Below are 27,701 nucleotides of genomic sequence, written 5' to 3'. Positions count from 1 at the left end.
CCGGCAACTTCGGGGCGCAGTCCGGCGGGCGCTGCCCCCGCTGCCCTTCGCACAACTCGGGGCGCCACAGCCATGCAGAACGAGTTTTCCTGCACTTGCAGAATGGAACTGAAGCAGTGCTACAACGGCACCGCGTAAGACGCCGCGCCCCACTGGATTCCCATGTGAGCCTGCGGAGAACCCGCGGAAAGAGAGGACGGATTATCTCAGGGTGCAGACACCGCGGCCAGCAGGTCCGGCTGTGACCTTGGTCTTGTCGCCCGAGGGCCTCTCATCAGCTCATCTGTCCCGACTGGTGCAAGGAAAACTCGTCTCCGTCAAAAACTAGGTGCTAGATCCTTACAGGTTATGTCTGAAAGCACAGATTTTTAAGGAGCAAAACGGTAGTGGAGTTTCCGTATCTGCCAAGCTGCCAAGGTTAAACAAATCACTGATATTTTTTTTTATTCCCTCCCCCCCCCCAAATCTGTCACCATACTATTAGCTATTCACCCATTAACAATCTAATATGAGGACTATGACAATCACACCCTTAAATCTAGTATGAAAAAGAAATATTGATTTTCTGTCAGATTGCATCATTTTGAGAAGTAGTCCATGTTCATTCCATAGCAGCAAAACCTGCCAGGAGCAAAGGCATTTTAAACCAGAAAAAAAAAAATAAATAAAAAATAAATAATAAAAAAAGACTGCTGGAAGGATAACGGTGAGCAGTAATAGCTTATCTAAGAACAGAGAAGAAAAGGCTGCTGTATTCCCTGCCCCCAAAGTCCAACTCTTCCTCATATGACTAAAATGCATTAACATTATTGTTTTACACTTGTTACAATTAAAGAATATGTAATTTCAGCTGTTAAGCTACATTTCTCTGATACTTCCAACTGTAGTATTCTAAAAAAAAAAGTCAATTTTTATCTAAGTTACATGGTGACATTAACTGAACATATTTCCTCTTCCCTGTTCCTCCGTGTCTCCAGCTCTAAATGCATCCATCACATTTGGTCAATGGCTTAAAATTTAGCAATCACAGACTTCAGTTACAGGATTAGAACAGTTTTAATTAAGAAGAGAGATGCTCATACTGACCAAAACTCCAGTTCCACAAGAGGGAGACAAGGAAAATCAAACACACTGATAGATTTACAAATCTGTAGGCCAGAAGGGGGTATGCAACCATCCTGCCTTCCTCTGTAACAAACGGTACTCATCCCTCCTGAATTCATTTTTCAAGAGTAATATCTCTTCAGGCAACATGCTGACCCTAGTGAAAACTTTGCTTTACAGAATCAAACCAAAAAGTGACTAGATCCCCTCACCTGCTTGAAACAAACAGGAAAATCTCCTATGGATTCCACACAATATTCCTGTTTTCCCTTTTCCATTTCAAAATGTCATCTTCTTTCTTCTTGCAACAATTTAAAACTTTATGCCAAAAATTCACATCCATGTGTCCTCATGTCGTATCTCTTCTGTGTTTGTGTTTCCTAACACAACACAGGCAAATGAATGACAATCTAAATGCTGTTAACATACTTCCAGCAAGGGTGGCAAAAATTAATTAAACAAAGACTGACAAGATTCAAGGGTGAGAGGCAAAATCTTACCATTTGTCTCTCATGACACACTGCAAGTTTCAGCTGCAAGGTTGTTTGCATTTTTACACCTAATCTTTATATATATTGCACAAGTTTTATTTTAATCACTGAAATACAAAATCTCCCTATGCTCAATTTATCAGTTCATTTAAAAGTAAGTAATACTAAGTCATAGTTAGCTCTAGTCCAACCATCATTTCAGCCTAACTGTACATTTAACTGTATATGTATGAATTAAAAGTACCCTACAGCATCTAGCTCAGAGGTCATTACTGGAACAACAGTACAGTACAACAACAGCACAAGAAAGTCATACCCTCAATTAATGTGTCACTGAAAGGCACAGATGCATAAAGTCCCCTACCTAACAAAATGCACAACACCTCAAGTATCACAAAAGCTTTATTTTCATAGGAGGACAATTTACACAAAGGATTAAAGTCAGACAAAGCACAGATGTAAATGCCTGAAGAAATTATCCAATTACAGAGTGTAAGTGTAACAAATTTTGCAGTATGCTGAAGGTCATTGGTACAGACACCTAAACAGTACTGGAAGGCGCCAAGAATGAAACAAAGAGAAGACTGCCTTCCAGTGGAAGATGAGATAAATCCCAAATAGAAGAGTAGAAAACTATCTTTCAGTGAGAAGTGCATTCACTGTCAAGTCTAGAAGTGACATTTTCCTTGGCTAGTGCTGAATTTATAAAGGTATATTGGAAGGAACTGAAAGGCGAAGGTTTGCACATAAGAAGGAAAGCATACACTGAATTTTCTCACAATTTATGAATCTCTTTAGTTATTGCCAAAAGTGCATCTTCATGTTTAAAAATGCATATAGCCTGGCAGTTTTTCTAGAGGCTGTCATTATTTTCAGATTATTATTTCAGTTATATTCACTATTAAAAACATGGCAAGTAAGACTGTGGTATGGAAGAATTTGTGCTTTAGAATAAGAATCCATGCTCTTTGAAACATTCTAATATAATTATCCTTATTTTATATATACGAAATACAGCAAAATACCTCACATATTCTTTCACATCACTTGTAGCAGAAAGGCACAGTTCAGTTGTACATGCACCACAAATAAAACATGTACAGTGTATGAAAAATAAACTTTTTTTTTTCCTCCCCCCCACCATCAGGAAAGGCAAAATTATTTTAGGACAACAGTAATCAACCTCAAATTTTGCCCAACTTTTTTCTCCCATATAAATGAAGCATTTGACCTGATTAAATCTGAAGGATGTTTTAGAATTAATTTAGATACATACTCCTAAGTCCATGTTTATTTAAAGCTGCAAAGAAATATGGTAGAAGATAGTTTTCAGGACAATTACATAAATCTAGTAAGTTTTTATCCTCATCCAACTGCCATGTTTTTGCATTAATCATACAACTTCACTTAGAAAATAATATTGATTGACAAAACGAAGAAAATTTCAAAATCACTTTAATTACTGAAATCAGCCAATCATCCAGATAAAACCTAAGCATGCAAAACTATATATGAATATGTAACTAGAGTTTTACAATGCAGATTTAATTTAAATTTAATTTTATGCATACACATATCCCATGTGTGGCTGCCACTCTCATATTACACATGGTGGTAGCATATGATAAATCATATTAATTATGCACCATGAAAAAACTCATTTGTACTCTGCCCCTAAGTCTATCTCTATCAGGGCTATTTCCTATACCTTAAATAGGTATAGGATCCAGTCACCACCACTGAGCTTTAAAAATAATTATTTTCTTCCTAAATGTGAAAATTCATATGCTTAGAATAGATAACAAGAAACGAAATAATTGCCTTATATTCTGATAACTTGCAATCCAGAATAACATGAACTTTTTTCCAGCACAGGTAAAAAGGAAGATTTTCATCATACTTTTGTCCACTGATAAGCTATTCAACTAACTTACAAGAAAAATTAAAATATTTAAACTGCTGTAATTTCAGAAGTCAAGGTAAGTGGACAAACTACAACTGCAGATACCTGGAAGTGTTTAACGCTAATTCTTATGCAGCTTTTCTCTAAGCACATTAGAGAAGAGAGAACTAGAGTATACCTTAGCACATCACCCTGGATGTTGTAGTTATAATGCTTTTGAAATAAACTCCTGCAAACTCCTGCTTTTGTGGTTTTGAATGAAGAGCAGCCCCAGAGTAAAGGACCCTTAGAGTCCTGGTCCATGGCAAGTTGAATGTGAGCCAGCGGTGCCCCGGCAGCCAGGAGGGCCACCTGTGTCCTGGGGCATCAGGGACAGCATCGCCAGCCGGGCAAGGGAGGGGATTGTCCCGCTCTGCTCTGCTCTGGGGCAGCCTCACCTCGAGTGCTGGGAGCAGTTTTGGGTGAAAAAAAGACAAAAAGCCATTAGAGAGTGACCAAAGGAGGGCAACAAAGATGGTAAAGGGTCTATAGGGGAAGCCAGAGCAGCTAAGGTCACTTGGTCTCTTCAGTCTGGAAGAGGAGACTGAGGAGAGAGTCTACAACACCCTCACAAAAGGAAGCAGAGGGACAAGTACCCATCTCTTCAGTCTCATGACCAGTGACAGGACTTGAGGAAAAGGCATGAAGCTGTTGGGGAGTTTGTTATCAGAGAAAAAGGGTTCTTCACCCAGAGGGTATCTGGGCACTGGAACAGGCTCCCCAAGGAAGTGGTCACAGCACCACTTCAAGAAGCATTTGGTTCAAGAAGTATTTGGAGATCCTCTCATGCACATGGTGTGATTCTTGGGGTGTACTGCACAGGACCAGGAGTTTGACTCAATGGTCCTTGTGTGTCCCTTCCCAGACAGGTTATTCTGTGCTTCTGCAGTGGTTTAAAGAATAAACTGTCAACAGAAGACAGCATTACAATTCCACAAAGGAGCTCAAAGTTATTTTTCTGAATGGTTGTAAAAGAAAATGAGCCACTTTTATGTTCCACACCAAAACAATCTTACTCTGCATATGATTAAGAAATAATCTAGATAACATTCCTGTTCTGTAGTATTCTGACAATAGTTCCAGTTCCTAAAGCCACTTGTTCCCAATGTTTTACACTGAATTTCAAACACCCTATGTAGACACAGTACATTTTTTCCTATTACATACACACACACAAAAAATCTCTAAAAACATCACCCAGAAGTTTTCAACTGACCCATACATATCCACACCAAACCACCCATACTGTCACTCCACAATGCTTTGGGGAAAAAGGGATTTCATTAGAATCTTAGTGGGTAGAAGTAAAGATTTTTGGGAAATTATGGATTGATAGAGCACCATTGAATTTGTGTTCCACTTTTAACACATTACACAAACACACATTCAGGTAAGCCAGCCTGACTTCCTGTGTGTCCAAGATGCACTCCAACTTGCAGGTCCAGGAATGCTTTAAGAGACAGTTTATTATTCTCACTGTGTATTACTAAGAATACATATCATAGGCAGGGAAAATTCAAGATTCCTCGGTTAGCAAAACCCTAATTCTCCTAAAGCTGATAAACCTACACAAGTCACAAACCACAGGTTAGTAGACAGGTGCAACAATTTATCACACTTAAAGAAGTGGGGCTGATTGCTGCTGTTCCTTAATAACAGAAAATACTACTAATACTATTACTTATATTTTAAGGTTCTTGAAAATAAAGTACTATATCCCATGAAAGCACGTGTGCCTTGCCAACAGTCACCGTTATACCCGCAGGAATGGCCACATTCCACAGACACACTGGGTCTTCTTGCCACCTGCCGGACAAAACCCTATTTGCACCAACTTGTTTCTGGGTTCACCACTCATTCAGAGGGAAAATACATTACCTTAGGTAAGCAATCCATCATGAAAATATTAGGAGAAAAGTAACTGTTGCAGAAGCAAACCAATCTTTATGATAAGTTATTTTTAAAAGTTACTCAACTTCTCTTTCGGTGACAGAACATACACAGGAATACAGTTCACAACAGACATGCCAGCTTCATCCATTTTGCCTTTTCCATCAAATACTGTTTCTTATATCAGAAGACATTTGCTTTTTCAAAAAAAGCAGTCAGCCCTCCAATTTTCTAAGTTTTCCATAATTGCACAACAGCATAGAAGAAATTTCTTTCTGAAAAGACAGGCACATTGTGTGCATACCCATGAGAGATACATACTCAGTCTGTATCTCTCATGGGTCTCCTTTCAACAAGAACTGAGATACACATATAATGTTCTCCCTTTTTCAAAAGTTTCTAAAGTATTTGTCTCAGTATCTCCCCAAGGAAAGCCTAACATCAAACATACAGGAGCTACACCATTTTAATCTTGGAATTTGAAGCACCACACATATAGCTATGTTTTCAGAGAACAAATAAAAATCCCTCTGAGTTGAGGCTTTTCTAACAATTAGCTCAGTGGAATATTTCAGATTCTGTGTATGGAAAAGGAATCAAATTATTTTTGAAAAATCTCATTGCAAAACAGTAATAGCAATTACATTCTGAATAATCCCTGTTAGACATTTAGAAGTTTGATTCTCAAGTGAAAGCAGTAGTAGGCAAGCTCCATTCCAACTTCAATTATCAAACTTTGGCAAGGTTTAAGTTGTTTTGAGATCACTCTGAACAATGATGCATCTAGTCTCCTTTATTTTGATTTCGTTTTTAGAAGCATTTAATGTCAACACTTGCAATAATGCCATATTTTCTCAATGAGATAATATATTAATGTACTTTCTTTTAAGGATGCATAATTCTTGTTAATGTGTTTTGGCTGTTTCTTCCACTGCAAGATTCAATACTTTCCACTATTCATGGTCCAGATGCTCCACAAAAACATTCTCCTTCATTACAGAGCAATAGATAAGCCTTTCAACATTCAAATTAATTCAGAAGATAGTTTACCTATCTTGACTCCCTGTGGACAGAAGATCCACTACATATCAGCAGAGTAAGGAAGTCTGTAATAAAAAGGAATGTTCTCCTAATGAACACTAGCTGCAATCCCATATTTACTAGGTAGAGGACATATAACAAGCATACCCAAAATACTTGTTCAAAGTTACAGGTTGCTGGAAAAGCAACATCGTGCTAGGACTGTTTGTTCAGGATACATTTTTACTATAAAGAAAAATTTTTATGAGAATAATGAAATACATTGAGATCCAACTCAACTTCAGCTGTAGGCTGAAGAGCTGTGGGCTCTTACTTAGCTTGTTTTCTCCCTTATTTACAGCAGGCAGTCTCATAATTCAACTTTGTTTCTTACCACCTTTATCCTCTCTCAAACAGACAACCTAACAGATAGAAAAAGGAATCTGTGATCAGCCAACTGTGTATTATTACCATGAAATTATTCCATCCTTTACAAATCCAACCATCACTTCTGAATTTAACTGACCAAATACTGAGTATCTTCCACTGTACTACATAATTGCAGCTATTCCACAATGATCAAGAGGTTAAATGTATTCATGAGAGAGTAGCAGTTAACCAATCTCCTGCTGATTATTATAGCTTTTACTCAAGTGACATTAGGTCAACTCGAGCACTCACCTAGTTTCTTAATCTTCGCAATGCCATGAAAGAAAATCCTTAATAGATGTAATGATCTTACTGTACTATTGCTTTATTAAAAATCTGATAGAATTGGATAGAGACATATGCACCACAATTGGGCATACTGTAATAAAAGAAAAAAATAAAAATACTTTCTAACTTTACTGAGATGACAATAGAGTTGATGCTAAAAATCATCAGTCCATTGTGACAGGGTACAGAAGAGAGAAGCAAACACAATGACTGTGTCACACCAGTGAATCAAGAACAATTTATATCACCATATATCAGAACAAGGGAAAAACTGCAAGAATACTATTGGGTAAGGTATGGCAAAATATCAGGTAAGGTATGGTAAAAATATCTAAGTCCACATGCCCACCTGCCTCAATAGAACAAAAGTATCTTTTACAGGAACACATGTGGTTTCACATGAATATACAAGTCTGACTAAAAACCAGAGCTGCAAATACCCGGTAGCATGTGTCACAAAGCCAACTGTGGCAGTCAATCCACTTAAAGTTTCAGGTCAGTAAAACAGCAGTTGTTTTTAAACCTAAAACTGTAAGAGATTATAAATAGCAACATACCATCCAACACAAAAGTACTCTGTTGTGTGTTCAGAAAAATTCTTGCTAGATACTTTTGCTTTGTGGAACTTAAAAAAAATATAAAAAATCAGTCAATGAGAAGGAATGCTCATTCCTAACAGAGATCCTGAAAAACTGCATTGCCCCACTCTGCTCCAGTGCCTGTTAGTCAGCAGTGTCATTCAACTCAGTTTGAGTCTCTTTGTCTTGAGAGTTACAGCTATCTTCAGAACCATGGGAGTACTTCAAGTTGAGGAACAAGAGTTGTTGTCTCTACACCGTCTGCTTCCATTCTCTGCCACACTACAGTCACTTTGCAAGTACAACACTCATGAGAGCATGTCAGCTTTCAGGAAGGAAAACAAAAATGTTGCTTCATCAGTTCAGAACTGCACCCTATGTAGTTATCCTTTAATATAAAGGATGCTGCCCTCACAACAAAAAAAGTCAGCAAAAAGGAATACACTTCATCAGCTTCCAAAGAATCCCATCATTTTAGGCCAAACTTCACTAGGAAGTTCAAAGATTTTTAATACTTGCATTTTTGTCAACTGGAACTGCCAAAGCAGGGATCAAGTTTTCTATAGCAATATCAGCACTAGGAACTAGGAAAAATTAAGTTTCTTTAAAATATAGAGTATTCACTATTAAAATTCAGGTCACTGGAACAGTACCTTGTCCTCTATAGCATTTTTTTTTTTTTTTTAATTAATCAACCTATCCTAATTATGCATGAGTACCAAACTCCTACTAAAACTGCTAAGAACAGTCAAAGGAATTGTAATTGCCTTATAAGAACAGCAAGCAACACCTAACCTACAACTGCTCACCCACGCCACACAAGGAGCTCTCACTTTGAGGTTAGCAACACTTTTCACTTCATTCCTGATTGCAGTCAGAAGTACAGACAGTAGTTTTCCTACACTCATCACATCATTGCCCATGCCCACTTTATCTCAGTTTATTTTAAAGACAGGGCTGCAACTGGAATTAGTTTACACTTTCATTATGTACTTCTGAGACTGGAAATCAGACCAATCAAATTAGATTTGTACATGAGCAGACTCTCCTCAAGCAAAGGAAGATCTCCTTGCAACTTGTTGTGTACTATTTTCTCATTAGATGTTAAAAACTATAGATGCACCAGTGTTTCAACTAATATGTTAACTGAGAGACAATAAATTCACAGTAGTCTTCTGTGACCAGAGGTAACCAGAGACAGCATGGAACAGGAGACAGCATCATGGTTAAATTTTCTTCAATCCTACCAAATGTCAGTCATTTTTCCAGTTTCTTCCTGCTCTTCATGTCCTTTCTAACCTCTTTATCCTCCTTCCATTTCCACACTTACAAATATTTTAAGGAGTTGCAGAAGCTTTTGATCTAAGGCCAAAGAACTTCATCACTATATTCCTGAGTTTTATCCCTTGTTAATCACAGATTACAATTTTATTCAGTTACCCTTTAAGTCCAACTTTCTCCAAGCTGAGAAAGTTTCATTCCCAGAAAGGCATCTACACTTTGAACACTACAAATGATTTCTCCTGGTCATATAGTTTACTGCCAAAAAACATTACTTCTTTTGTTTCTCACATGGCCAATTCTACCTGGGTGAAAAGTTCATGGCCTCACTTTTCCCACTTTCCAAGCAATATTGGAAATAGAATTCTAGATGACATTTTAAGATAACCATCACTAACACCATACACATAACTCAAGTATTACAGCTGACAAGAATAAGCCCTTATTCAGAGCTACTACTAACACACAGTCAGAAGCTTCAGTTCCAGAGGTGATGCATTATATTTAACCTAGCTTACTGATCTCAAACCGTGTCAGTCCTACAAACCAAACAAAAATCTAGAAGAACAAAGGCATCCTCAGCTGACAGCCCTAAATTCCTGATTATCTAGAACTAGAAATTGGTCCTGGTGAGCCTTTTCACTGTTCAGGGTAGGTCTCTCATGAATGAAGAAGACTATTATATGGGACATCTGGAAAACAGAAGCGTGGTACTCATGTAAAACAGGGATGTATAGCATAGCTCCTGCATGTATTTGATCTCAACTCACTCTGTACCATTAATAGGTACAGAAGAGGGTTTTACCTACATTCAATTCTAATAAACTGTGCAATATATCCTTTCAGTTCTCTCTCATGCTCAGTACATCCTGACAGCCGGAAGCTAACTGAGGCTGATGAGAAATGACCTACTTCACCACAAAGGGGATATTTTTGAAAAGCACGGCATATGCTCACAGGACTTTTTAACCTAGGTTAGTCTTCTCTGAAAGATGATTATTTTACCTTCTTTTCCCTTTATTCTTTAACTAATGATAATTTGCAACATAAGCTGTGTTCCTAATTCTGAGAAATCTGAAGCTCTCTCTGGGAGAAATGTTAACCCCAGACGTCACCACATCTGTATTTTATCCACATCCAAGAACAAACATGAAGTATAAGAATTAATAAAGTCATTAGTTTTAATCAGATGACTTAGGAAAGGATTCAGTATCTAGAATTCTGTCAAGCAACTGAATCTACAGTTTTGTCTTAAATTCAAGTACCGTGCCTATTTTGAAAACAATTATAGAGCCAGGTAGAGATGCATTTGTATTTATGAAAGAAACTACCCAGTCATGAACTTCTTGCATCAGCTTGTCAAAGTATTATAGTTTGACTGCTCTGGACCAGGTGTAACTCCAGCCTTTTGCGGTGTACAAATACGAAGCACATAGACATGTCTACGAAGATGCATGGTCACCACCCTCTTGCTACTACTAAATTAGATCTAGTTACTGGATTAAAACTGCAAATACGTACTTGTTAAAAGGCAAATACAGACAAAGAAATATGAATGCAAATATATATTCATGGGTAAGGAAACAATGGAATAAAATACACAAGGGAGAACAACTCTCTAGTCTTTAAAGCTACAAGAAATTGAAGCACAGAAAATCTGCTATCATTATTTGACAATTTTAGCACTTCATAGGAATAAAAACCTCACATTTTAAAAAGATTTTCAGTAATTACTCTTAGATGTTAAGCTTATTTTAAGTTAAACAAGAATATGGTTTTCAACTTTATACAGTTGTTTAGCATTCAAGCAATTTCCTCAGTTAAGACTCAGCGTTTCTGAAGTCTAGCTAACTATTATGGGAAAATTTGAGATAACAAACCAAGATTAGCTACTTTGGCAATTTCTCTTACATAGTTTTTGTGCTTTTCACAAGTTCCATCCTCGTACTTGCTCTGCATTAACTTTCAGAGTATTAATTAGTTGCTCACACTCAACAACTCACATTTAACACCTGAATCTCCAAACAGAAAGAAATAAAATTTAAAGCAACTCAAGTTTCAAATGTAGTTTCCTTTTGCTTTCAAGGAATTTTACTTAAAAATACGTTCAGCTACACCTGATATTCATTAGCTAAAACTGAACACAGATAACTAGTGATTTGAAAAATTTCCTACCATTCCAAAATAAAACATTTAAATAAAAGCCTTTTTTAAATTATGTGGGTTGGCTAAGCACAATTGATACTGTCATTCGCTTATCTAACCAATTAGTGCTTCTAAAGAATATATTTTATTTGTTCACAATCAGTTATTATCTATGCTGTAATTTTGCAGCTTCTCAGACAACAAATGGCTGTCTTACATCTGGGGAATAAAACATACAAAAGGGTGTTGGTGTGCTGTTTGAATACATGCAATTACTAGTAGTTAAGTTCTAATTAGCATAATTAGTTTTGAAACAGTTCTCATAATAACTGTCAACATTATGTCAATTTAGCTGAAGTTAATGGCATATTTAACAAAGATACACTTACTCATTTTCAGTATTATGCTATTTAAAAGAAAGGAAGAGGCAAAGCTCTTTCTGAAGTAGAACTGTTTTTCATAGACACTGAACACTTTTTACGTTTTTTTTCTTTCAGCAATCCAACTTATAAACCAATACTTTATACTATTATCCCCCCCCTTTCCCAGTTTCCATAAGACCATTCTTACAAATTAACACTGATAAAATGGCAATAAAAAGCAGTCAAATTACAGATGCTTGCAAGTTCGGTCTTCTGTTATTTTGGTGAAGGCATTTTGCAGGGGGACACTTGGTTTGGAGGGGAAAAAATCTAGAGGTAAATCCTGTAAAAAACAAAGTAAGTACTATGCTAAAAAGTAGCAATGCTTCCAGTCATACCTAAATGAAACATTCCTTGACTGCTAAGTAGGAAACAACCCATTCACAAAGGCCAGTTTTACAGCTTTTCTAGTTTTGATATTACTAGAAACTATTTCCAAGTACTAAAAGATGATGCATTATTAAATCAATAGTCATTTCACACACATCTCTCACATTTCCAAGAAGAAACCACGTACCTTTCAGAGACTATTTTACTTCATGTTGTGTGCTCATCTCATACAACAGAAGGAATAGCCAACTTAAGCTCAGTACTTGCCATAAAGCTGAAATCACACATCTAGTCTTGACTGAATTTAAAAGCCAAGTGTATTACAATCTACATGTTTCATTTCAGGAACTTTGTTATAGTGTATTTTCATTATGTGTATATTTCATAAAGCAAGTTACCATAAAGTGGTCATGAGATACACTGTGTCGGAAAGCTCTCTGAACTGCGAGAAACCTTCCTTGTGGCACAAAGGATTTTTTTTATTAATATAAAATAGATAAACAAATTAAAAGACTTCCTTCTTCTTGAAGCAAGAGATTATTTATTTATTTATTTATTTTAAATTAGAAAAAAAACGCCATACGTCCACACAAGCAATAAATCAATAAAACCCATAACAGAAATTTGACACTAAACCATGACAAAGCCAATCTGAAGAAATTATGTAAATTAATTTGGGCAAATTATTTTCCTTTCATCTACACATTCATCAAAATGTGTCATAGAGACATTTTATGTTTAGGCTTCCATTGTTTTTATACATGAAACTAAGTAAAAAACGTTAAAATCAAGAATTTAATTCAATCTGTGTCACGCAAAATATCTTTCTGCCTATAAAACAGGAATTAATTGCTCAGTTTCAGACTTGTTATCATAATTTTAAGCATATCAGCTTATTACAATGAGAACTTAACAAAATTGGCTTTACTTCAATTTATTTTGAAGCATTTTCCAAAAATTCTTCTCACACTAATAAATGGAAAAGTCAAAACAGCAAGTTTACAAATCGTATTTGAAAATACTTATGGAGTGGCAGGCGACTGGTAGAGGACAGGAGAATAACCCCTAAACTTTGAACACTGGGTGAGGCAGCAACTTCACATTAATAACTCCCAATCCATCCTACCCTGAAAAGAGGCCTGAAGTCACGTGAGATGACTGACAGACTAGAGTGAGTGCAAGGAGTCAGATAAACTAGCTCTACCAGAGTTTCCCTACACTCCAGCAAAACCCAGCGCTGAGATGCACACTGAATTACCTGCCAGGAGCACATATTACTGGCCGTGGAGAGGAAGAGACTAACCAGACCAACGTGACCCATAAAAACATCCTAAAGCAGAACCACTCCATAATTCAGCTTTCCCTTTCTATTCAGTGTTGAAGACATTCTCCACCTTTTTCCTAATGTTTTAAGTTCACACTAATTCTGTGCGCAGACTCCCATCGTCTGTTTCACCACCACAGAATCTGTCATGGATGATTTGAAATGCTCATGACAGGAACTGAAGAGTAACACAACTATGACTTTGCTACCTCTGAACTGTGGGGAGATGTCACTGCAGTCACAGCTTCTTCATGACGGGAAGAGGAGGAGCAGACACTGATTTCTCCTCTTAGGTGCCCAGTGACAGAACCCAAGGGAATGGCATGGAAGTTGCGTCAGTCAAGGTTTAGGTTGGATATCACGAAAAGGTTATTCACCCGGAGGATGGCTGGATACTGGAACAGGCTTCCCAGGGAAGGGGTCACAGCACCACCCTGACAGAGCTCCAGAGGTGTTTGGACAATGCTCTCAGGCACACAATGTGATTTATGGGGGTTGTCCTACACAAGGCCATGAGTTGGACTTTATGATCCCTTTGGGTCCCTTCCAATTCAGATTATTCTGTGATTCTGTGAATTAAGGGTCCACATCAAGTCAAATACACTACCCACTCATCACAAAATCAGCCTTCTCCTATACATCTTTAACCCACTTCTGTGGAGCTACATGGTACTCTGTTTTTAATTTATAGTCCAACTGCCTATATTACAGGAGTGAATCATGCATAGCTATTGAACTCTACCTAAAGCAACACCTGCAGCCCATTTTTAATCAATATTCTGTAAAAAAAAAAACATCTACCCTTTCCCACAGAAAGGTTTTACACCTGTGAATCAGTGTGAGGGTTTGTGAATTTTTAATATATTATTGACAGAACAAGAAAAAAAAACTATGTCTTTTGTACCCAGTTTGCAATTGCACTGAACACTAGCATGTATCTTTGACCTGTTCACCTGTCATTCTTGTCTATATTGACTCATAATCACTACTCAGTCAGATCCATATCGACTGAGTATCAACCCAAGTGAGAATGATTAGTTCTAGTAAAAGAATTAATAACAGGGTAATCATTTTTCAGATAACTGAGATAATACATTTAAAGTAATTTCAACTCAGACAGTGAACAGCTATGTGAAAATTCTTCATAAAAATCTCTTTTAAATAAGGGTAAATTCTCTCATATGTATGATTAAAAGCTCCAATTACTCAAATCTAACAATAGGCCTACCAAATTCAACTCTGCCAAATCACAGAATCACAGGGAAAACACAAGCATGCAAGGAGAGGGAGAGATCACTAATTTGTGGCCTCTTTTAAGCAAAGACCAGTGTCTTTCAAAAGCCTGACAGCCAAGTATTTGTCAAAGGAGACTTGAGAAGAGCTCTGCCTATGTGACACTAACATTAACCTCCTTAGGAGGCAAGTCTGATCAGCAGCTCCAGATAAGAAATAAATACTTCTGAGGAACCTGCACCTCCACCCTGTGCACAATCTGCTCAGATCTGCTTAGATGGCTCTTGCCTGCTTTTGCACCAGCATGAAAGAAACTGCAGTCAGGCACAGATAAAAGATGTGGAGAGACAGGAAGGAAGAAGTCTGTGGCAGACAGATATACCATAAAACTATATAGGTGATGACTTAAAGGGCCTTAAGGAAGCAAGGCTCACTGAATTTTTCATTAGTCTATTGTTTTTTATGACCATTTAAAGTACTTATTTTCAAAATGGTGCTGCATCTTCCTCTTCCTATAGTTTAAGCATCACAGCAAAACAAAAGCACAATATTGCTCACAGCATGCCCCCTAATAGCTGTGCAGATAGAAAAATGCCATCAAAGAGCAACACATTCCTTTTTAAATTTATTTAATTTCAAAGAAATACTTTTTATTCCCAAATATAGAAAAGAAGAAAAAATGTGGGTTTAATGCAATTTAAATTCATTCCTGACCATTCTTTTTTATTTCAATTAAGTAATTCAAATACTTCATTTACAATTAACAAATTTAATTTGCAATTAACAAAATACATAGGTTGACACTTAATTCCTTGGAAAATATTAGGGAAATACTAGGGAAAATATTAGGGTTCAAAGTATAGAACTTCCAATAGAATTAAGTGTTTGTAGTTAGTCAAGTAGTGCAGTGTAGTTAGTTTGTAGTGCAGTCAAAAAAGCCGTATCTGCCCCAATGAGCCACAAACAACACCACCACCAAGCAGAAGCCAAGATTAAAATTAATAAGTGAAGATATGTTGCATTTAAAGTGAAATACTACTTCAGATAGATCATGGAGAAACCAGCCATCTACCTATCAATTTGATATGAAAAAGTGTCATGGTGAAATCAGGGTTCAATATTGGCTGACCAAAGCTGCCTTCAACCTGAATATTGTGTTTAAAAAATCCAAAATAAATCACAAAATAAGCTTCCCCTAGAAAGTAGATATGAATCAACAAAGTCTTAATGACTAGTAAAAGGCAGGAGAGGGGATATCAGTATTTTTTTTTCTTTCTTTATACAAGGAATATATTACCATAACTCTTTAGAGAACAGTATGGGCTAGTACACAGGACCTTGCATTAAATTTCAGCTCTTCTTAAGATATTAATAAACAGAAACACAAAGCAGTAAAATGGATGCTTGAAACCAAAAAGCTGAAAGTTCAAGTGTATGATGCATCTCTGCCCCTTTCTCTTCCCTTACCATTTTGCCCAAAAGACTTCATTAAAATCATGCTTCACACATCTATGTCCTCATGAAAACAAAGTACATCAGGAAGTGGAAACAGATATTGACAGAAAAGAATGCTCAGTAGAAAGGACAGTTGCCTTCTACTGCATACATTTTTTTAAGGAAAGAAACCATTTAAATACAAACAGCTATATTAATGCAACATTCAGCTCAGGCTTTATGCAAAATACAGTAATATAGATTCATTATTATTGGAGTAATTTACTCCAATTTAGAGTTACTGCCACCATAAATGTTATTCACCTACACTCAACATATTTAGTAATGTTGGGTGTAAGCATGCATTACGTACTTTAAAAATGCAGCTTAAGGAGGGGAGATTAGTCTTCAAATAGACTCTGGTTTGATCCCCATCCTCCCACCAAAAGACACAGAGACACTTTTTTTTTTTTACACTTCTAGCATTGAAAAAAAATTACTCACCAAACTAGCAGTGAGTGAAGGTGCTGACTGTCCAAGTGTTTGGTAGCGCATCCGAACAAGATTAGTGGTTTCTATAGGCTGCCACAGCTGCTGTCCAGTTGAACTGGGAAGCAAATATTTGCCTGTCAAGTTCAGAAAGAGTGAGTTAAAATACAAGATGCTGCAGTTGAGGCAATGCAATGGACAGTTTACTGTAACATTCTTGCCACAGTAAAACATCTTTCACTGCAGCCCTGACCAGAGCTGACTGCAACAGAATTCCTGCCATTCACTTGCTAGTCCTTCACATCATTACACTAGATACAGCTCTCTGTTCTCAAAGCTGTACCTTTTTCCTACATAGAAACATGTTTAAAGCAACAACAGATGCAAACATCTAAAATGCAAGTTCTGAACCAAAAGAAACTTAAACTCTAAAAGCTAGTCAAAAATGAAAACAAGAAAAATGTATCAAGAAATATTCCTCCATTTACCCGTGGAAGGAATAAGGTTCTGAGTCTGAGGGACTAAGGGAGACTTATTGGAATAAGACACTTACTATGTGGAGGATTACAACATTTTGTGGGTGAGGAATATTCTGCTTCTATTCCAGAATTCTTCATAATCTACCTAATATTTATCACTCATCTCACAAGAATCTTTATGCAGTGTCCCAAGTAAGGGGAGATGACCAAGGTGCAGGCCAGCCATTCCTTAAGAGTACTCACATGGGGGTCTCGGTGCCTATGCTCTCCGCTCAGTGATGTCACTTGGCTGTGGGCAGGCAACCACAAGCCCAGGGCTACAGGGTCACACTCCCCATCCCAGTGTGACGCCACCCAGTCAGGATTGTCTCCCTACAGTACTAATGAGGCAGACCACATCTTCAGCTCATGAAGCTTGAGCTACAAACTGGCAGCAAGGAGGATATTCAGGAAATTATACTAAGATGACAAGCATGTATTAATTCCTGTTAATTTCCGCTTACTTTCAGCCACTGTCAAAAAACAGAACAAGCTATATACTGGTCTTGGTAGTATGTGGTGGTGCACATTTCTGGGCGTTCCTTAGTTTCTGTGTAAGCCCTCCCCACAGCTGTGACGTCTTTTTCCCCCTCCCCTCCCTGTTCCTAAAATGTTATCCCATTGGTTGGTGTTATATGTCTTCCCGCCCCTCTCCCGAGGTTTGAAAATGCCCGGGAGACGTTTCTCTTTTTCCTCCTGGATCCCAGCCTGAATAAACATCCGACGTTATCCCGCAGGGAAAAGCAGCCCTTTGGTCTTTTATCTTGGTCATGAAGAAGCCCCCGTCCCTCCCCTCGACATAGCTAGCCCGGACTACTTCGGGCGGGGGAGGAAAAGGGGGCTTACTTCAGCAGTATGTCCACCTAAGTTCTTACTTATCTCTGCAAACTATGCAAAAATGAGATAATCACATTACTAAAGCAACTGACTTCTCTTGGAAGACCAACAAGCTAATGCAAAGCAACAATTCCAAAGAGTTTTTATTTTTCATCAAATCTCAGTTCAAAAACACAATTCAAGATCTTGACTGACCAGATCAAATGAAAAACATCTCCAATCCACATGGCCTAAACATTACTTTCCTGAAGTTATTAAACCCCATCTCATTAATTTTGTCATCTCAGACAGTATGCATTGACTATGTGCATGACCACTGGCACAGGATGTTTACCCTGGTTAATTGGCACAGGTCTGCCAAGAAATCAAAAGCCTCAACTTTGTAACTTTATTTTAATAGTAGATCCACAGAGAGGTTCTGAGGCCTCTGGGAAGTGAATGTCTTGGAAGCTAGAAGTTCCCAAGCAGCAGCATAGAAAGTCTTCAACACTTTCCAATTAGTCTTCCTAATGTGCTATTGTTCTTTGTTACATTGGTAAAGCAGAACCCATAAACGTTTTTTCACTCAATTTGCTAACAGTCTGCCCAAGAGAAAAAGAAAAATGCACGGCCAATCTGTGGTTTCTTGCCCAATTATCTAGGACAACATTTCCCAGAACTGGAAAACCTGAATTAATTTCCCATTTGGTCTCTCTGCCTCTTTCTATAGAATTTTGGTTCCCTTTACACATAGGGTCCCATAATCCTCAACTAAAAGAGTGCCATAAAAAGCTTAAGGCATTGATTGCAATATACATATCTTTGATATTCCACTGACGTCAATCCTGAAATATACCAGTGACATATGCAGTCAGAGAGAGCTTTGTATCTATCACCTTAAAAGGTTCCTTCTCATCTGGACAGGAAAAATAGAATTACAAAGTGATTGCAAAAAACTAAGTTATACAAACCTTCCATTTAAATAGATATGTTTTACTTCTTTAATGCTTTCTACATAAAAAGAGATCTATACCTTTTCTTTCCTTCCTTTTTGACTCTACTTCTCAGACACTGGTAAGATCAAGTTCTCAGAGAAGGGTGAAATCAAACATTTCCTAGTGCTGAGACCCAGAGGTTTCCAGACTTCCAGCACCATCCAGATAGTTCCATCAGCATAATGCTTCAGCAATACCTATTTTGTCAAGCAGACACACAGTATACATAACTTTTTCAGAAACTCTGAAATTAATTAACTCTATTAATCCACTTTAGAAGCCAGGAAAATTATGTTAAATTATTTCCAACTTCATCACTGTAACATATTATTAGGGTATTTTATCCTCATAGAAATCAATATTTGAAAAGAAGAAAGTCTTGCCCTGATTCCTTCAAGAAAGAAAAAGGTTTGTTCTATTGAAGTTTGTTCTAAAACTGGGGAACATTACCACTCTTTGGTTAACAAGTGCACTTTCTCATAGGGCACCGTTGTTTAGGAATGGTATTCCCCAACGCAGGTTTCCCAGTAAAAAAGAAAATTGTGAGATGCTCCCCTCCCACTTTAGTGGGACATAAAAAGGCAGAGATAAAGGATTGATGTAAGGTCATTTACTGGAAACAGCAATGAGATAAGAAAATAAACAGCAACAGCAATAACACTACACAAAAAAAGTACACATGAAGAGAGGGTTATTTACAAGCAAAATGCTCAGCAAGTCTAGGACAACAAAAAGCAGTAACACAGACCCTCCACCCACCACACCTTCTCCAGGATCAGTAAGAAGCCCCTTTCTTGTTGCTAGCAAGAGAGACCTTTTCCCTTACCTCCCCAGCAATGAGACAAGATGGTAATGAATAACATTTGTATCTTGGCCTTGCCCACTCAGCAGAGCACATGGCAGCCCAGAATTCTTGGGCTCAGCCTCATGGGCAGCTAGGACTACAGCACACACCACCACACCCAGTACTGTAAAAAAAAAAAATTAACTCTATCCTGGCTAGAACTAGGACACAGGGCATTAAAACCAGTCTCAAAACCCCCTATCAGACACTAGACCCTTCCCAGACTGCACTAATTTTCATTTCCACCTGAGCCTCCCAAGAAAAAAGAAAGCAATCATTTGCATTTAGTACATAAGTTAACATTGTTTTGTTTAAGTCTGGATCCCAAGATGAAAAGGTTTAAATAACAAGACAATTTAGTCCAGGAGGAGAAAGATATATGATAAATAAGGGCTATTATTAATGCTTGTACTTGCTTTTTGTTGTAAATATGCATCCAAAATATGGAGAGCTAATATTGTCTGTACCTTATCATGTGCAGGGCATTCTAAGAACCATCTTTTCTATCTGTCCTTTACAGTAATCTATATTTTAGTCTGTTTTTATCTTCCTCAGACATCTGAAAGAAAGTCTAAGATATCTTGATACAGAGGCCAGAGGAGATGCAATCCTACACAACAACACAATCTTGTACTAAGCCCTTCCTTGAACTGTAATATTTTACCTGACTGACAAGAAAGCAGAGTGGATTTACTCAGTACTACAGTCAGTATCTCCACTGTAAGAATTCACTTAATATTTCATTATTTTTCCTGCACAGTTAGCACCAAGAAATGTTTAAAATAATGTTGGGGGTGTCTGTTGAAAACCTAAATTAGGCAGTAAATACTATCGAAATTGCCAATGAAATCATGAGCATGTGTGATGCTGGAATGATCCTTCCTCCCATCTTTACCCCCAACAGGAGCCTTGAAGGTACCACAAAATACTGGAATTAAGGCAAGCAGACTGTCTAGAACTCCAATTCTTCTTTTCATAGTACACAGGCTTTTAAACACAGAAATGGCTTACAGGAAATATGCTTTCTAAAGAAGCAAAATTAGCCAGGCCTTAGACAAAAAGATAGTAACAGATAAATCTCTTATCTAAGAACAGCACTAACCTACTGCATTAAACCACTATACAATAAAACAGTCCCTGCCTGAAGTGAGTTAATCATCAACTTTCCCTTAATTCCTCCAATAATAAATAAATTTCAAATCACCTCATACTGTCCACTCCCCCTTTCCCTTGACATTATAGTACTCCTACACTTTTCTTGCTATCGTTTCATTCATAATTGTTTGCATTTTACTGCTTTTACATTTTCTTTGTTAACCCTTGAACTTATAAATATCCACACTTTCCCTTGTTAAGTGATTTCAATGCCAGTATTATACAAAAAACTTGAGCTGAAATATGTTATTATTTTCACACTGCATTCATGTCTGCCTTCAAGTTTAATGTTCCTAAAAAAGCAGCTACTTTCCTTTTTAAGTGAACTGATTCATGTGGGATTCATGAGGGACTGAGAGGAAGGCTCCACCTCAACCCTTCCATCTTAATTCAGTATTCTGGGCAGCATATAACACTGCCAGCATCCAGACCATTGCCACACTGGTAGTAATGTTCATGTTACTTTTGTAAGTTATTGATATTGAGTCAGTCACTGATAGAGATCCCCTACTTCTGTCCTCTTCAATTCCAAAATGGTCTTTGTTGATTTTGTCCACCAGTTCCTCTGAAGAAGCTTTGCGGGTATCTTTACTTCCCTTCCTTTGCCTGAAACTACCAGGACAGCCTAAAGTAGCTACACTGGAACTAACAGCATCACTTCTCACATCTGAATACAATCCTTGTTAGTCCAGCACGTTTATCAAAACACATTTTGATGAAGGGTAGTTTAAGATGACCATGTAATGGCAATAACTTAGCATTATTTAATAGTATTACATCATTGTTGGTGAACATAGGTAATGCATCACTGCAGTGCAGTGGCATCTTCCCCTTGAATATGTCTCTTGTACATCTAGATTCATTTGTAATGAGTATTTGTTGAAGGGTATAAGAGACAGTCTGAAGTTTACTTCATCTGCCTCACGACCATTGCAAGAACAGAGACTAAGACCCTGAAGACCCCAGGGGACTTTGTGCAGGGGTTCTGGCCCGGTTGACGTGAATGCTTGCTAAGCAGCTGTTTGCAGGTGTGCTCGACTTACGCCACAATAGTGATTGTTTGCAGGTGTTTGCTGTGCTGCCACAGTACACTGTCTTAATTCCTGCTGGTGAGCAGGGACTTGCTCTGTAGAGCAAGAGTGGCCTGCTCTGTACCTTACACCTGTTTCTCAGAGCAATAGGTCTCACCACAATAGTCGAATAAATCTCACCACCTTTTGGCCAACTGCCCCTCGCTTTGAAACAGACTATAAAAGTGACTTTTCTAAGAGAGATCTCCCCAGGGAAGAAGACACCAGCGACCCTGTCTCATCTGTTCTCTCTTTACTTTGCCTCTTTATTCCTCTCTCTCTCCCTCTTTCCCTCTCATCTATCAGATAACCCATGATGCTGGCACTAAAATAAAGATGCATTATTGCTGTTGTGATTTAAACTGAAATCCCTTGGTGTCCTTTTTGCACTCTGAGATCAAACTAATCTCTCTCAACTCCCGCTTGTGCTAGTGGATCGTGACAAAGGGCCAAATAGAACTGTTGTTAATTCTTAATTCTATTGCACTCAGCATGTGCATATTTGTTGTATGTTATACTTACTGTATAAGGACAAAATTACTTGTATAAGGACAAAGTGCCTAAAACCACATACACTTCCACAAAAATCAGTCACAAAAGGCAGGCTTTGTTTTATTCTAAACAGAAAAGTCTTTCCTACTGCTGAAGTACTACTCTCCTTCCTCTGTCCCTCCCAAAGCGTATAATAATAGAATGGCTAAGAATTACTAAATGAGCTCAAATCTAATAGCTACAAATCTTCCATTTTCAGTTAGAATTTAGAAAAAACTTTGTGTCTGATAATTAAACAATTACATATTAAGAAATTACATATTATTAAGAAAATGTTTTGGCCTCCAAGTAAGATTTTACCTTTACAAAAGTACTTAGGACAGTGTAGATTGTCGTGCTAGAAAGTCTGATTTGTAAGCAGTCAAAAATCAAAAATAAATACAGAGGAAGCATCTTGAAAGTTTTTGATAGAAATATTGTTTGTTAAAATATTAGAAGCAGTTTTCTATTACTCTACTGCAAATAGAAGACAGGCATATACTTTGCTAAAAAGGAAAAATCTGAATTTTGGCCAACAGCAACTACAGACACAATTAGTCCAAAGCAAAGGTGTGTATATGATTACAGTGTACCACAGACTCACCAGAAGCTAGCATCAATATGTTTGTGTTAGCTGCTGTGAAATAGTAGCCTTCAAAATAGCCTCTTACCATCTGGACATCTTTAAGGCAAGGGCCAATAAATACTCATTTCAATTAATTATCTTGTTAAATCCACTACAGGTATTTATAAGTGTGAGGCGCCTCTGCCCAGGAAGGCGAAGATTTAGTTTCGGGTAAGCACTGTTACAGTGAGAGGAATGGCTTTAAAGCCCGGGAGGAGTGGATTCCATCCCACTGCCTCAGGGTATGTGCCCTGTGAGCCCGGGAAGAGTTTCCCCACCCTGGACCCTCGTGGGGTGGCAGCCCAGGGAGTTCTGATTGGGTTTGAGCCCCTGGGATTTCTCTCTTGCTGTGTTCCTATTAGACCCCAACCTTAAACTCCACCCTGGCTCTGTGTGGCGGTTTTGCATTTAGGGAAAGAAATGGGAAACACCCACGGAAGTGATTTCTCTGAGAGAAGCTGCTGGGACCTTCTTCTGTGATTAGGATCAAGCCAGTAACTGGCCACTTCTGAGAACTGACAGGATTTTGCACCACTGAAAAGTGTGTTCACCTCTGTGAAACCACCTTTCAAAAACCCAAGCCCAGGAACTTCGTCCTCTTTCTTTCTGGCCTTGAAAGGTATCAGAACTGTGGTGAGGCTTGCTCCGCTCCCCTGCGGCCTGTGCAGCCTGGGGGTGGGGCCGGGCTGGGCCCCAGCAGCTCCCAGGCAGGGGATGGAGACTGTGGGGCACCCCCCAGGCCGGGCCGAGCTCTGCTGCGGCCTGTCCCGGGAAACCCTCTGGGTCCCATTCCGGCGGGGTGATTGAAGCCCTTCCCAGGGGGCCATCAGTCCTAGGCTGCGCCGGCCCACGGCTGCTGACATCTCACCAATACCTGCCCCCGCCTCTGGCCCGCACTGACGGCTCCAGACCAAGGACCGTCCGTCCCTCCCAGCGGCTGCCAGGCTGAGGGAGAACCAGCGAGGCCTGAAATCCAACACTGTGACTGCCTGCCATGTCCTGGGCAGGATTTAACCCTTTCACTACAGATGAGACCTGTAGACCTCGATCCTCTCTCAAGGGAGAGAAAAGAGTGATGACACATAGAAAGACAATATGAAAACACCAAGGTCAGTAAAAGGAGACAAGCCTCAAATGGAAGGAGAATGAGATGCTCTAATAGGCTGAAATATTCTTTTGGTAGGGCCATGGAGATGGACAGTAATGTTCTGAAAATAACTCCTTTAATTCATGAAAGAGTACTGGGTGAATGAAGCTGTAAATCTGAGTAAAGGTACCCATCAACAAAGCTAAGCAGATGCTGGAGTAACTGTGATCCCATGAGACACTTGAAAAGAGAGAGAGATGAGATCTGATGAAGACCCTTTGCCCCCAGGGAGAGAAGAAGAAAACCTCTGTTCAAAGAGATGATCACAGAGAAAGATGGAAAGAACCTTTGCCTTTGAATAACTCATCCTTAAAATAATACCCCTTGAGTTCATGGCCCATGGACACACCTCTAGGAGGGCTGTGAAACTGGGAAGAGGGCATAATGGCATAATTTATGCCCAGGTGGCTGCTATTTGTAAAATGAAAAGCCACAAGAAAACTGTTTCTTGTGGAGAACTCTTCATGGCATGACAAGAGAAAAATTCTCTCCCTACAAAGACTGTTGAAAAGACTATTGTATAGTTGGGACTGTTTTAACATCCCAAATTTTGCTTCTATATTGTCAGCTGGGAAAGGAAAGTTTGGGTAGAGAGAGGTTTTATTCTGGTTTCTTATTCTGTTAATAATATTTCTTTATTCCTTTTAACTTTTAAGCCTGTTTTGCCCTTCTCCTAATCCTTATCTCACAACAAGAAATAAGTAAGTACCTGGTGATTTTAGCCAGCGCTAAAACCCACCACATTATTTGGTGCATTGTCTGGGAAGCTCAAATTGGCGAACCTAAACTACTACATTCTGTCCCATAAAACTCACCACCCTGCTTCTGTCTTGGGGTCTCTGTCTCTGGATCTAAGCCAAGTTTGTTTATGTGCTGAGTAAATGTTTTCGTGAGCAGAAGCCTGTCTCATTGAGTCCCTATGTTGGTCACTGCTAACTGTAGCTTCCTTCCTGGACATGATCCTGCAGCCCTGGAATGCAACATGTAAGTGCAAAATATTTTTTAAAAATACAGAAAGCTAGATGCTTCTCCCTCACTGGTTTACTCAAAAATGTAACTGATCATCTCAAGGACCTATTCTCTGGACAAGTCAGTCTTGCCAAGCACAGTGTCAAGTGGGCTGCTCATTCCACACCTCTTCTTGGGGAGGGAGCATGAGCTACCTCAAAGCAACAGCAACAAGCCACGGCAGAAGAGAAAACTGGACTCTACTGCAGAGTGCTCGGGTCATAAAAATGTTCTGCAAAGAAAGAAAGAAACACAGATGGGTGCTGCTCACTCTTCTTACCTGTGGTGTATTTCCAAACACAAAAAAAAACCCAAAAGAACTGGGTTCATTGACAGGCCTTGATATGAACAGAAGAAAGACTGAATCTACCACTTGCCATCATGTCACCAGAGCAGCAATGGCAGTCCCAGCATATTACTGGGACTAGATGATAAATTGTCTACACCTGCTCAGCTAACACTATGCTTCTTCTCCAGAAACTACTGGCCTATGGAACTGCATGATGTCCACTGTGTAAGGAGAACTGCAAATTCACCAGACCCTGTGTCCTGCTCAGACAGGTCGACAGGAACATCAGGAGCTACAACCACCAGGGACTACCAGAGAGACCCCCAGGACAGAACAACACATGCATAAAGGGGAGGGAAAATATGTTAATGATTTCAGGGAAATTATTATCATAGTCTGGGACATTCAATCAATACATAGGTAAAATATTAACAGGAACTTCCCTGTATTCAGAATGCATGGCTTTGGGAAAAGCTATTCCCCTGTGCATCTGGCCAAATAAAGAATGCTTGTTTCTTAATGCTACATTGGTCTTAAGAACTTTTTTATTTTACCAAATTTTTGGTAACACCACTGCCATTCACAAACTGCCTGAGCAGCAGGAAGTGAAGACCAAGGCAACACAGAAGCAAAATACCACCACTTTTACCACCACAAGTAAATGAAGCCTCACTCCAGGTTCAGACAGCTGCCCGGTGAAAGGCAGAGTCTCCCACCTTAGTATTGACTAGTTTCAAGTTAGGGCACTTAGCTTTACTGCTTCAAATTGAACTCCTGCAGACATTCCAGTTGTAGGAAATGATGGGGACACTGCAAATTTTAGGGTCTATTTTCATCTTTGGGGGCAGGGAGGAGGGGTGGAATTAAAGTCCATCATTCCCATTAGCTATTAGCCAGGAAGTAAAAGAGTGGATGGATTTGAAGTCATCACTAGGAAACTTTTAAATACTTTCCCTTTTTCTATTGTAGCTGCATCAAGTTTTACTTAAGTTTCAAATGACCACCAACATACAAAGAAAAAAAAAATTATACCTTTTTAATAATGTTTTATTTATTGCCCAAAAGAAAAAAAAAAAATTATACCTTTTTAATAATGTTTTATTTATTGCCCAGAACTTAAAGGAGCATGTTTAGAAAATTACTCAGCTATACATGATTGAAGTTAATGAACAATGCCACTTTCCCAGTCTGATGCAGGAGGTGAAATTTTCCTTTCAGCCAATCCTCTAAACATAACATTATCCAGGTAAGCCTATACTTACAACTGACTCACTTACAAATTCTTTTGTTACTGTAGAAGAAGCCTTCATAAAAAATCCCATTATACTCACTATAGTTCTTTCACTTTTGATGTATTAAAAATCTCCTAAAATGCTCTGTATTTGTATCACTTTCTAAAATCAGATGAAGCAGTGGCACTCTCAGGCACAGAGTATGATTCTTTGGGTCGTCCTTAGCAGGGCCAGGAGTTGGACTCATTGATCCTTGTGGATCCCTTCTAACTCAGAATTCTATATTTCTATTATTCTGGCTGCCAATGCATGAAATAAATGTGACCCACAAAGGCAAAAATTTGGGGTTAGATTATGAACTTAAAAAAAACCACAAAAAAACACAGTAGAACTACCTTAAAATTTCACCAATATTGGCAGAATTGGAACTGGAAAAGGACACATCTAGCTTTGGACCACAAACTAGTAGCATGAAGGCTTAGATCTGTATCCAAAAATACATATATATAAAAAGAAAATGAAGACTCCATTAACTACAAAGGCATGCAGAATCAAGCCTGTTAATAGATAAATTACTGGGAGTAAGTCCTACATCCCAGAAATAATGGTTCATGCTTGGAACAAAATTCTCTCACTGAAAGTCATTTAAAAGACAGTACAAAATTTTGCTGATAAGGAAATTATTCAGAGTTCTTTTGCTAACACATATTCACGGAAGTTATATTGACTATTTGCAATCTATTACTGAAGTGCTGTGACAGCAATATAACATTTGAAATGCATTTGAGATCACCACCAAATCTCCCTAACCTTTAATTAGATTTGAAGGATAAGGATAGGTTTGGGGTTTTCAGTTGGTTTGTTTCATTGGGTTTTTTAAGTATTCAATACAAAAAATACCTAACTCAATAACACTGTTAGACAACCAGTGACAACAATAAGTACATGATAAAAACACCCTACAGATTGAAGTTGTCATTCATGCCACTACTTCCTTACCTCACAACTCCACTGAAGTACAATTCAGCAAAATAATTAGCTGGCAGTAATTATCAGTCAGCTCAGAGACAG

The 27,701-nt window shown here is 38.4% G+C and overlaps 1 protein-coding gene across 4 annotated transcripts in view; it reads right to left on the bottom strand.

Annotated features, from left to right (window-relative positions):
* The window catches only part of MAST4 (microtubule associated serine/threonine kinase family member 4), a 279,747-nt gene that overhangs the window by 183,530 nt on the left and 68,516 nt on the right, over positions 1-27,701 (bottom strand). For all 4 annotated transcript variants that reach the window (XM_033520373.1, XM_015653494.2, XM_015653495.1 and 1 more), the window contains exon 3: positions 16,416-16,537. In XM_033520373.1, the coding sequence (XP_033376264.1) occupies positions 16,416-16,537 (122 nt within the window). The remainder of the gene's footprint in view (positions 1-16,415; positions 16,538-27,701) is intronic.

Source organism: Parus major, chromosome Z (assembly GCF_001522545.3).
Source record: "Parus major isolate Abel chromosome Z, Parus_major1.1, whole genome shotgun sequence".
Classification (NCBI taxonomy): Eukaryota; Metazoa; Chordata; class Aves; order Passeriformes; family Paridae; genus Parus; species Parus major.
Note: the sequence above shows the minus strand (reverse complement) of the source record. Positions and strands in the feature narration are given on the sequence as shown.